Genomic DNA, 13,359 nt, shown 5'->3' on the forward strand with positions numbered 1-13,359 from the left:
CTAAATCAACAGATATAAGCATGTTGTCTACAGGTATGTTCAAATCTCTGGACTGTAAGCAGTTGAGTGTTGGTGCCAGATGTTTATTATTGATGAGAAAACAGTCAATACTTCATTTAAATGTAATTTGAGACATGACCAGTAGAGGGAGGAACATGATCACTGCAGATGTTCAACACCAATCAAACACACAGACTTTTTCTACGTGTGTTTTTTAGCTTATGAATTAGAAAAGTTTGCTCAGTTAGATAATAAATAACAAATATGAGCTGTCATGTTAGCCGATCTAATAAATTTATTGTAGAATAATTATGAGATTTGGATGAGATTTTAAATAAAACATTTTTTGTTTGTTTGTTAGTTGTTTTTTTTTTTAATTATTAATATTATGTAGCTAAAGTTTAAATAATATCCTATGGTTTTTTTTAAGTTTTGAATGGCATAGGGCCATTTATTTTTAATCTAACTGGATAAAATATATTGTAAATAAATATAAAGTCTCATGATTCAAAGTGTTAGTTATTATGACCACTAGTTCCTCACTTTGAATTTGTTAACAAAAATCTTAGATTTGTATCTTTTTTTCAGCAAATGAGTAAATTGTAATAGAAAAAAATCAGTTTTCTCTATGTATGTGAAATAGAGCTGCAGATAATAAAACCACAGCATACCACAACTGAATCCGTTCAAGTAAATGAGCTGTATTTAATATAGATAGTCAACTTAATTGACCACTGAAAGTATTTTAAAGTACATGCTTTATTTTTCAATTTGCAAATTATTTAATACTTTCTTATACTCTACACTGAGTTTCCATAAACGCACGTTGACACCAATGAAATTATTGGGGAAATGTGGGCTTGTTCTGCCGCATCAAAAAACAAATTTATGTCCTCCCAAATGTCTAAAAGTTAATGAGCAAATTGTTCTTATTTCAGAACCTCAAATTTATAGGGAGGAGATGTAAACTTAGTTTATGATTATTTTAGCTCAATCAAATTATTAGAAAATTTTAAGATTGCTGCAGGTCTAAAGGTCAAGAGCCAGTGTGTAACATCAAAATATTACTCATAACTATAGTTTTATTAGGGTAGAAACGTGTTAAAACAACAGTTACTGTGTTTTCATTCTGTGTTACTACAGTAACTATGAAGGAACCAACCCTTACACTTTTGTGGCAGATGTAGGTTGGAGGGAGTTCATCTGGTTGCAATTTGTGCAGCTATAGGAGATCTCATTTATCCTACATAGAAGAGCTTTATATAACACATATATAATACTTTTTAATAGCTTTAACTTGGCTAAGTAAGATGGCTTGTATATTCTGACAGTTCTTTTTTTTCCATTAGAAGACAAGCATCATCTCTTTTGTTTTTGTCTACCAGGTGTGAGTTCCATGGAGACGATGCTGGCTCACCTCTTCTCACAGCTGCTTGTCATCAGCGTTCAGATCATCCTCATGCTTCTCTTCATCTTGCTCGTCTTCAAGGTTGACGCAATAAAAACAGACACACACTTTAAATTGTTTTCACTAAAAAATAACTTGTTGCAGTTGTAAGAACAAGACAAAAAAAAAGTAAATTATAAAAAAAATGCTGTACTGTTTAGCAAGCAAAGTCACTCCTAATGTATGCTGGTTTGTGTCTGACATGAAGGACGCAATTCTGACACCAACCTGTATATACTACATCTTCAAACATCTGACTTTACCTGTAGTCGATAAGAACCATAATTATTTGAATGCAAACTCCCTAACGACCAAACAGCTTTTATTAGCCTTCATTTTTCAAGATCAGCAAATATCTATCATTTATTTTCCATTAAAGTAATGCAAAAGCGAGGAAATAAACCTTCTGACGTGAGTCAAGCAGACGCTAAAGGCGACAGAGGTCAGGCTCAATGTGGAAGCAAAACACCACTGGTAGCATGAATTTTCTGTTCATCATTGATTCTCAACAGATATGTGTATGATATCAACAGAGGGGCTTTAGACCCAAGAATGTATGTTTGTGTGTGTGCAAGCACATACTTTAAGAGTGTATGCTTTATGCCTGTCATTGTATGTGTATGTGTGTGTGTGTGTGTGTGTGTGTGTGTTAAAAGACCACCGGTCCATAAATTATGTCCTGCCTTGGCCGTATCCAGGGATCACTGCAAGATCGCCACGACAACAGCCTTTGATTGCTGTGGCAACCGAGTGGTCATGTGGCCTCTTGGTGCAGGTCTATTTTTGCAAGTTGTCAGGGGAGACGGATAGTGTCTTAACACATCGAGGAGTGCAGCAACACACACACACACACACAGGTTCCAGTCACGTTAGCAGTTATCACCTTGAATACTTTAAGCTGAGACTTGTAGACTCCTCTAAGTTTTTTGTATGATATTGAATATTGTATTGTGACTGATTTACAGCAGAAGCTGAGAAATTTCTTGTGGTATTTTTGGCTTAAGATCAGTGCAAGTCATCGGAGAGTGTTTGAGTCTCCAGTTTTTTTGTTTTTCTTTTTACTTGATTTCACCTTCACATCTGCTTTTATGTTCTTTAAACAACCTGTACTCTGAGTTTATATGCAATTTAAGACAAGAGATGAAGAGTTTAAACAGTTGGTTTTGATTGATTTCGCTCTCCGCTATTTAATACTCATTAAAACATTTACAGAAACATTAAATTTAATTCAAATGGACCTTTTTTGTTTTAGGGAAAGACATATTTTCCTTTATGTATTTCCTGTGCATATATTTGGGGTAATAACTGTCTTTGTTGTGCTGATAGTAAATTATTTCCAATGGTGAAATACAATGTAAAGAGAGTTTAAAAGTCCTTATGGCCATTTTTAATGTTGGGTCTGTTCACAGTAAAATAAGAGATTTAGATTATATATAACATGGCACCAGCATTACTCACATCACAGGTACATCAGAGAAACTGTTTTTTTTATTATTATTGTCCAAATAATGATTTAGTTTTTAGTTTCAGCATTTTCTGGCTGGAGTGTATTGCAAGTGAGGAGACAATCCAAATATGTAAACATGCTCATACATGCACACGTGTATATCTCACAGTGAAATAAAAGCTACTAAGTTCTCAATCAGATGACAACAGGACCTAAATAGTGTTCAAAGCAAAAGACTCAAAACAGGCATTATCTGGTCTCGTCAACAAAGAGATCATAGTCAATAAAACCAAAAGTAGGTGACAAGAAAATCCAAAGAATCAATTACATAATAGCACATCTATCTGCAAGTCTGAACACGTGAAAAAAAATTAACACATCAGATTGCAGCAAGGTAACGTAACGGAGAAGAAAAGATCTTGTGGCATCTCTCAGCACCTACTTGTAGAAGTCCATCTTCTATAAAGTATACATTACTTTTAGCTTGAAAAGGTTACGAGTGAAGGACACTTTAAACTGTAGACAGTGAAAGCTGCAGATCAGCTGAAAGATGTCTTTTACCTCAGCTTGGTGGCAATTAACCTCTAAGCTCTGAGGTTCAGGAATTTGACCACATTGTCAAACTGCATCTTCTTTTAAACTAAATGCAAGACCAATGAATAAACAAAAGGGCTGCAGAGTCTGCAGATACACCAACGGTTGTGAATTCATGCGCAAGTAGTACACTGGGGTGGAAGTGGTTCAGGTGGTAGAGCAGGTCGTCCAGTGACTGGAAGGCAGAAATGAGGACTCGAGTTTGGGAGTCGGACTCAAATCCCACTTAAGTCGCATTTCTAGTAACTTGAGACTCAACTTGGACACACACTCAAAAGACCTGAGACTCAACTTGAACTCACAATTTGAGACTAGTGAGCAGGGGTGGAGTGACCATCTGTGTGTTCTGGAGAATCACAGAACGGCCAGAACTCCAGGCAGCCGGCGGCCGCCCACCACATGAGAGTTTGCATTCCATCTTTTTCCTGCAACTTCACTGTTAGCTGCTCTGTTAGCTACGTTTTCCAGTAGTTCCATAATGTGATCTGTAGCGTCTTTAGACGTTTGTGTATTACATAGTACATGTAAAATATGTATTATTTAAATTATTGTTGGCCTAAGCAGAGCTGGATTAGTGTGTGCTGAAGTCAAAACACCTGCTTTTACTGGTGGACGCTGTCAACTTGATGAGGAGCTTGAGGAGACCAAGCGGCTAGCACACCTGAGGTTGAGAGGGTAGTTGGAAATGTATGCCCCAGATATACAATTTTAAGCAGCACAGTATAACTAAGCTTGGTAGTTCCTAGTGAAGGAGAGAAAACTGACCAGTATGTGTCCCAGTGTATGCGTATATATACAGCTTACAGGTAGTACAGAATCATGACTCACTGCAGGTGCCTGAGCTCCACACATCCTAGATTTTATGGTACCACTGCCCACCCTTATATGGGCCAGTTCCACCTAATGTCCAGATTTTGTCTAGATAACATTCCCTTTTCTGATTGTTCAAAATTTCTTCGTAAGGAACAGCATTGTTATGTTTTTTTTTTTCCATAGATCCGTTTATTTATTTATGTTTTTTTTTTGTTAAGTTGTCGCCGTTTCACCCTGCGTGTCTGCAAGTATGGTGGCCACATCCCAGAATGCACCACGAGATGACATACTCTAAATCAGGGATTCCCAACCCTGGTCCTCAAGGCACACTATCCTGCAGGTCTTAGATGGCTAGGACCTGCAGGATAGTATGCCTTGAGGACCAGGGTTGGGAATCACTGCTCTATATGAAAGCTAATGTTCGCAATGAGCTTTGAGCCACAGCAGTGTAAAGGTTGGCTTGTTACTACCTTTGTACTAAAATAATGTTAACTCTATCAGATTGGCTCCACTGGATGTGTTGATAAGAAGAATGAGACATTAACTGAACACAGTTTCCATAAACTGCTGACTTTACCATGATGACGTTAAACTGGGATCAGACCCTGTAAACAATGTGTTTTTATTGGGTCTGTTAAATCTATCTGTTGCTGATTTAGGAATATAAAGAATATTTATTGGGTCTGCAAGTACTACATTTAAAATTTTTTTTTAAATGTTAAACACTGAAAATTCACAGTTATTTCAAGCCCTTTAAATAAATGAAGAGTTTTTTGATGGACTAATGCAGGGATCAGCGACTATGGACCAGTTGAGCCATGATCCTGCAGATTTTACGTTTACCTACTGCAATACACTTGAGTCAAATTATTAATGGGTCATTAAGAAGCTTGTGAGCAACACACCTAGTCCAGATAACAGCTTGTCATTTGTACCAGGTGTGTTGCTGCAGGGAAATGTCTAAAACCTGAAGGACAGGTGGAGATCCTGCACTAAAGTTCAGCATGTTGGCCCTCCTCTCTACATTTAGGAAAAAAATTCTATAAACTGCAGTAATAGTATTTTAAATTTCTCTGTCCAGATAGATTTTAGTTCACATTAAAAAACTCTTGAATAAATTAAGAACATATATAGTAATCTGAAAATTTTTTTATGTTAATCCACAGGTTTTCTGAATTCAGAAAAGCAAAGAAATTGTCTAGCTACTGATGTTACTAAATGCTGATAAATAAAGGCTGAGTATGGATTTTAAATTCCTTGGATATTATAGTACAGTCTCCTAAGCAGACCAGACAGCATGCATTCCATATCAGATTTTTCATTACAACTAAAAGTGACTTGCGACTTGACTCGGACTTGCAAAAAAAAGGGCTTGTGAACACCTCTGCTAGAAGGGTGGCAGTTTGAATCCTAATTCCCCACTCAATCTGTTGTCATGAGCTGAGTCGGAGGTGAGAACCCAAATGCAGGCTGATGAGGCAGAAGGCAGACCAGTGCAGGAATAAAGGTTTTTTTTCCAAGATGCAAAATAAACTTACAGAGACTAAACAGCAGACTTGACGGGGAAACACGATGGAAACAAGACATCAACCTGACAATGACCTGGCTGAAAACTGAAACCAGCCCACAGAGGAAGTAACAGGGAACAGGTGAAGTGAATCTGCTAACGAGCCCAGGGGAACTAATGACAGAGAGCAGAAAGCAAAACAGATATAAACATGACAAGACCATAAAAACCAAAAACATAGATCATGATATCTGTTGTTGTGTCCGTGGGCAAAACAATTCACCCTTGCCTCCAGTGTCATCATCGCAGGTGTACGAATGTTTAGTGGTGGTCGGAGAGGCTGTTAGCATGAATTGGCTGCCATGTTTCTATCAGTCTGCTCCAGGGTAGCTGTGGCGACACATGTTGCTTACTATCAACAAGTATAAATGCAGTGTAATGAATAATGGATTTGGTGTACAGCGCTATTTAATCCATTATTATTATTAATTATTCACTAGTAGTTTTCTGAATAATGTTCAGCTAAAGAGTTGGCTATTTTTTGTTATAAATGTGTAGTTGCTGTTTTTTTGTCAAGCAGACTGTCCCAATGGCATTCCCACGAATTAGCTTGAATAGGCTGCCCTAATAAAGTCATTACAACGATGCTGAAGAAGTTACTAGCTTATGAGGATTTTTTTTACTAATACATAGAGCTACTGAATTTTTGACAACAAAAAATTGGCTTAATTCTGATTATTTATTTTCTCAATGATGGCGTCACAGTTTTTGTTGTTGCAGTTTTCACTTTGTAGCTTGTTAGCTTTCACAGAGTAATTATCAGCTATACAGCACCACCCACCAATAACCTGTGCAAAACAGCAACATTTTTATTGAAAAAATACAAAGACTTAAAAACTAGATGAGGCCTCCTTTACCTCCTCTGGGAAACTGCCACCAGGCCCCAACAAAGATGAAGAGTTATGATCTCTTCTTTTTAACTCAGCACCCCCACTTTTTTCATTTACAAACCACTCTGTGATCTTGAGGCATCCATCCATCTGTTTTCTATAGCTGCTTTATCCTTCAGGACAGAGGCAGTGTATATTCCAGACAGGTTTCCAGTCCATTGTGGGACAAACCATTGAGGCAGCTCATCAGATTTAGCATAACTCTCTCTTAAGCCACAGAAGACTCTATATAACTTTGTAAAGTTAGCAAAGAGTGAAATTCCCTTTTAAAAAGCACATAAGCATTTTGCTTTGTGCTTTGCTTACATTACTGTATTAATCTGAGAATGCACATACAATCATGTTCCACCCTCTTTTTTTGTTTATCTTTAAGGTGGTATCTGATTTCTTGAGGTCTTTTTTGTAGTTTCCTTGCAGCTCAATAATCAGTTATAAGATGCCATAATGGGATTGTAAAAATTTGATTTAAATGGGTTTTGAGCCTTTCCTATGATGGGATGAAGATTAAATATTCTGTTCACATGAATATACTTATAAGGAAATTGCTGTAATCGTTCAGTGCCCCATATGATTAAGTCTTGCTTAGCAAAATTCTCACTTTCATTCATTCTTCATTCTAACAGTTTGAGCATTTAGTTGTATTATTTTGTTGCATAATCCACCACCAGTTTGCCACCACAAAGAGGTGTGATAATGTAACACTTAATATGACCCTAGGCTAATCCATAGCAGTGTCCAACTGCTGGCTGTGAGCACAGCTGCAGCTGCTCAGCCTTATTTTGACGAGTGAAGCAGTGGCTGAAAGTGGTTGTAGTTTGGGCTACAGCTGCTGCTGTTCGGTTGTTTAAAACTCAAATGTTCTTATAACAGATGTCACCAACATACTACAGGAGTAAACACAAGCTTAAATACTACATTCAGCCAGCACAAACTCTACCCTGCAAAATCTGCGCACACTAATGTTGCTTGTAGACTATTACATCTAGAATCATAAGACAGCTACGCTCATCTTTTCTCATCTATGCACCTTACCTTTCTCCTTCTGTACAGAATCCCAATGAAGGCTCCTTAGTTCTGGTGATAGTTCTGATCGTGCTGCAGGGTATCACTGGCATCTCATTCGGGCTCGTCATTTCAGCTGGCATCGACGATGAGCAGAGCGCCAACCAGGCTGCCCTGGGAATCTTCTACCCCAACCTCATCCTTAGTGGTAAGTCTTAAAAGGGACTGTTATGAAACTTGTTCTTTCTGGCAGTGAAAAAGAAACCTGCATGAGTGGGACGTTTCTTGAAAAGCACAGTAGGTGTCTGATTGTTGAAGCATTATTAAACCAGAAAAGCTGATTAAAGAATCTTAAATTTAGTGAATAGGGTGTAAGTCTGTGTGTATGTAGCACAGATGAATATTTGTTTAGAAAATGAAAACTTTTGAGGCTTTACGGGGCCTCAGGAGTTGAAATCTCCTCTAATGCTTCCTACCAAATCCAGAGAAGCAGTTTATGTATATTTTAAAACATCGCTATATGTCTTAATTTCTCTTACTCCAACAATTGGTGAATAAAATTTATACGGGGAAAATTTCTTTATTTCAGCTTGTTCCTTTCGCTTCTTTTTGTGAGTCACATAAACACATATTATTGTACACAGTCACTGAAGAAAGAAAAAAACAGAACAAAGTACTTTAAAGTGCTTAAACTATGTGGAAAATCTAAAAATCTGTCAACCAATAAAAAGTGTGCAAACTATGTGTATGGATGCAGGACATGTGATGATTTTCTCAGCTGTTCAGCAGATGATCTTTGAACCCTTCACCATATTTTTTGTTACCACTTCCTTCTCTGAATTGAATTGTAAAAGACAAGTAAGTGATTATTTATATAGCTGATATACTGTATGTTATCAGATCCAAAGACAACCTGTGTTTTATTCATCATCTTACACTGTGTCCTCTCTGTCCTGTGATGTAGGTATCATTTGGCCTGTGGAGTGCATCCCATATCCTCTCCGCTACCTCAGCCTGGTTCTTCCTCAGACCTATGCCTCAGAATCGCTTCGCTGCATCATGTACAGAGGTGATGTAGACGCACATGTTGCGCAACACTCTCACAACAGCTTCATGTTGCAATAATCCGCTGTAAGTAACGTGTTGGAGTCAGCTGCAGGTACGCAGCTCAGATTGTTACGTTACACACAACAAAACCCGTTATCTAAATCATTAATCAGCTGTGGGTCTTGTGTAACTCATCTTCCTGGAATGAGAAGTGTAGGGGTTTCGCTCTGTCTCCTAGTCTTTTCTCCTTCTCCCGACCTCATCGCTTCCGAACAATAAGGCCCAACGACAGATTGAGCTGCCTCCATGTTACATGATACACAGGAAGGCAGAGGAGCCTGTTCCTGTTTGAAAACCTTATCACTGAGGTGCCAAGGAGGCTGAGTCACAGGCAGAGGTCAGCTGTGTCAAAATTCAATTTTGGAGATTTAGACTGGGAAACTACATCCTGCAACATTTGCTGAAGGAATTTATTAGCAAATGTTTACTTTAAATTCATTTAGCCATGCTTGCAAACATAAAAACATAAACTAATTTAATTATGTTTAAGGTAAGGTACATGAATTATCTGAAAAATCTAAACTATTACATCCAGCAGAAATGTATTTATTAAGTTAAAGCTGCTTTTAAAGAAGATCGGTCAAATTTAGTTTTGGGATAAATTTTTGAAAACATTAAGATTCCAAAAAGGTACTTAAAAATCATATATATAATTTTACTTACTGGGACAGAAATGTAGTTTCTCTACAGGGCCCATAATATGGGGATTTTTGTTAAGTACAGCCATCTGAAAATGGCAAAAACAAAAAAGGTCACAACACATGGTTTCAAGTTATGAACAATTTTTTTAAAGCACAGCTAAAAAGTAGAATTTTAAAAAATACAGATATGAAAACAAAATATATATGTCCTCCTAATTATTGTTTTGTAGATATATGCTTTTTAAGGGCCTGTGAAAATACTCCGGAGGGAAAATCAGACCATTAAATATCCACATTTTTTCAGAATTGAAAATATGTTAAAAAAAAAAAGAAAAAAAAAAGAAACATTTGGAACAAAAATGAAAATTAGCTGAATATTAATTTTATAAAAATAAATGAACACATTTCCTCAAAAATAAATATATAGAAATGTAAAAAGATCCCATGCAACCCTGCAGGTATAAAGAATGAATGGATGGACAGAAACTCAGATGTGTATTTTAGCACATTACAGAAGTCAAATAGCCCAAAATCTACCTGTGCATGAAGAATTTTTTAGAATGCATCCTCAAGTCCCACCTGTAGGTGCTTGAATTTTATTTCAAGTTCATGAAATTTTTAAATAAAATGTGCTAAATTAACAGAAGTCTGTTAAGAGATGCATTGCTAGTTGTGCAATTATCAGCGTTCTCTGGCATGTATAACGATTTGTTAAGTAAATAATAAATGTGAGCCATCAGATTTCATTATATTCATAGTGTCCGCTTTTTGCATCCTTATTTTTCATGCTAACTGTGTAATCTGCTCACCAGGCTGGGATCTCACTCGTATGATGGTATGGCGAGGCTTCGCCGTTACCCTGGGCTGGAACACTTTCTTCCTCATCCTGGCCACAGTCATCTTAAAGCTGAGGACGTGACAGCCTCGCCCCAGAGGACATCCTCCAGAGTGGGGATGGAGCCAGCATGTGAAGCCCAGGAGCCAACAACTCACCGGGGCCTCCGGTCTGTGGATGGACTGGGGCAACAAAAATGAAGAGAAAAGTGGGGAGGTGGTGACACAGACTGATGCATCAGTCTCCCTTCTCCAGATCATGTCTTACATACACAAACACACTTTCTTGTTGTTCCCAACCAGATGCCTGATCCAACAATAGTTGTTTTGGTCTGTTTAAAGTGTAATTTCAGGATGCTTCAGGTGGAAGATATACACATGCACAATGTGTAGCCTTTTTGTTAGTTTTACCTGCAGCTTCTTGAAAGTTTTCACCCCATGACAGGCCATAAACCAACTCAGGATCATTTTTTTAAAAGTTTTTATTTGCCTGTAGACTTAATTCTCCTGTTTCACTCTTTATTTCACTACAAGTGGAGCCTGAGCAATCAATTCTGTATAAAAATAATTAAGAGAAAAATGTGATGCAACTGTTAGTCATTTTGAGTCATACAGTATTTGCCATCTCCCTTCAATATGCAATAAAGATGAAAATGAAGGTAAACAATAATTAAAAAAAGATCTTAGCACAAAAGAGGTTTCTGTCTACAGTAAAATGCTAAATGTGCTTATTCCAAGCAGAAAACTAAGAAGAACATTGTTGCACAATGTTGTGGGTAAGTGCAGATGAGGTTTAGAAGTGGTGGTTGCTTCATGCTACTCAAAAAATTCTCACCCGTTCAAGCTTCCTGCAGCTTTTCTCTCAAAGCTTGTGATATTTGTGTTTAATAACTCTGTCTCGTCATGACAGGAAGTGGTAACTGTGTTTCATCTTGCTACATTACCAGGTGCTCAAATGCTTTGTAATTGTTTTCAGTTCAGACTTATGTTCTTCATAACTTTGTGCCTGCATCTCAAGTGGGAGTAGGTTGGTGATGGGTTTCTGTACTGTATCTTTACAATTTTTTCTTATTATTGCTCTCTACTTTGCTGGACAGAGTGGAGGTTGTCAGACAGAGTTGTGGTCACAGATCAGTGGTCTCATGCTCCCAAAGCTGTCTGCAGCCATGTAGTTATACTATAGTTTATATAGTTTTTTCTATCCAAAACTGCTTTATGTATCTCATTTTAGCAATCACACATTATAAAAGCACACAGGAGTTAAACCGTTATGTCAGATGGTGTCAGCACTGTGAAGAAAAAAATTCAGATTTGTGGAAGCTTGTGTTTGTAGTCAGAAAATTCAATGTAAGAATAATGAAGTAAAATGAAGAAAGCCAGATTTTAAACTTAAATCGGGATCAGAAGATATTTATGTAAGAGGAATTTTTTATGGATTATGTATAAATAGGCATAAATCAACACAGAAAAGAAAGGACAAAAAGACTGAAAAGGCTAAAGCAGTCAGTTTAGACACAAACAGAAATACTCCATTTGTAATACTGGCACAGTTTTCTGAAAGCAGGGCACTTTATCTCTCTTTATCTCTAAGCTATTGATCTTTCTGCTGCAGCTACATCCATCCTGTCGTCAACGAGAAGTTTGACATGAGAACAGTAAAAAAAATAATCTGATTAGCCAAACCCATCATTTTTAAAAGAATAAAAACAGCTAATCTCCAGCATTAACAGTTGTGCCATTAAAAAATGTTTACATTTAAAAATGTTAAAACATGTTTCCTCTCTATTCAGTTGTAGCTCTAAACATATACCTGCATGTTTTGTGTTCCCCTCTTTCATACTTGAGAGCTTGGAGAGTTTCCTGCGCTGTAAATCTGCAGTGGTCATGTGTTCTTGTTGCACAATTTAAGGGGAAACTGTGTTTTTGTTTGGTAGAATAAGTGAAGTGAACCTTTTGCTCACATACAATCATCAGCAAGCTCCTGAATGAATATATTCTTTTTTTTTTTAAATGAAATAAAAACAGAAAGTTTAGTCTGACTCCCATGTCCTGGTGGGACAACCTCTGTGCCTCACTCGCCTCCCTTCACATGATGGTTCATCCTTATCAACTAGTTTTAAAGTGTTGGAGTGTCTGGTTAAATTGGTACAGCTTATGTGAGAAGTGTGGGCATTATTAGCTTATTTTGTGAGGACACTTTTTATTGTTTTGGACAGTTGGGATACTGTTGCCAAAAACTGTTTTAATCTGAGTAAGATTGGTGATGTTTGTTAATATGTGCTATTTTTCCATGCTTCATTTTCTCATGTTTGCTCTTGACATTCATAAACACAGCCCCCTGTTTAAAAAAAGTCAACCAAATAAATTCTAAAAGAAGGAGGAACTCTCTTTACTCTGCTGAGGATACTGTTCGTGACACACTGTGGGGATTCTCATTAATTAGAAGGCAATTCTTATTTAAGATGTGATCTTGTTCAGCTGGGGAGCTGCAGTTCATGTAAACTGTGTTTTGTCTCGTCAGAAATTAATCACATCCAATGTTCTCCAAACTCCAGTCGACTACCTCTGCTGTCCCTCTCTAAAGGGCATGTGAAGCATTTACACTCCTGTGTTGTGACTTGTATGCACTGTGATTGCAGACATGCTTTGATGAAGTTCTGTTCATTTGTTTTTAAACAATAAACTTCTGTAAAAAAAAAAAAATCCCCCATTTTTCTTCTTCTGAATTTTGCGGTTACAAAAACACCTGGCAGCCCATGGACGATAAAGGTATTCAGTTACATCAGCTTTGCTTACATCACTGTGTAGGTTGTCGCCATGGTGATACCAATGACCCTGTTAACTTTTGTACAATCTATCCCCGCCTGACTGGTTATGGTTGACTTTGTGCGTGCATTCATCCACATCTAGATGGTAGGAGTTTACCTTCCTCCTGGAGACTAAAGCAAGTTCCCATAACATGAATAATTAAAGTTACAGCTTAGAGTGAAATAGGTGTCCCAGTTTTCCTGTATACT

General features: G+C 37.3%; 1 protein-coding gene across 3 annotated transcripts in view; it reads left to right on the forward strand.

The window, feature by feature from the left end:
- The window catches only part of abch1 (ATP-binding cassette, sub-family H, member 1), a 36,399-nt gene extending 23,369 nt beyond the window's left edge, over window positions 1-13,030 (forward strand). For all 3 annotated transcript variants that reach the window (XM_042010517.1, XM_042010519.1, XM_042010518.1), the window contains exons 17-20: window positions 1,386-1,489; window positions 7,809-7,968; window positions 8,725-8,829; window positions 10,321-13,030. In XM_042010517.1, coding sequence (XP_041866451.1) covers window positions 1,386-1,489; window positions 7,809-7,968; window positions 8,725-8,829; window positions 10,321-10,427 — 476 coding nt within the window. In that variant the 3' untranslated portion in view covers window positions 10,428-13,030. The remainder of the gene's footprint in view (window positions 1-1,385; window positions 1,490-7,808; window positions 7,969-8,724; window positions 8,830-10,320) is intronic.
- The last annotated feature ends 329 nt before the right edge of the window (window positions 13,031-13,359 follow it).

Source organism: Melanotaenia boesemani, chromosome 16, assembly GCF_017639745.1.
Source record: "Melanotaenia boesemani isolate fMelBoe1 chromosome 16, fMelBoe1.pri, whole genome shotgun sequence".
NCBI lineage: Eukaryota > Metazoa > Chordata > Actinopteri > Atheriniformes > Melanotaeniidae > Melanotaenia > Melanotaenia boesemani.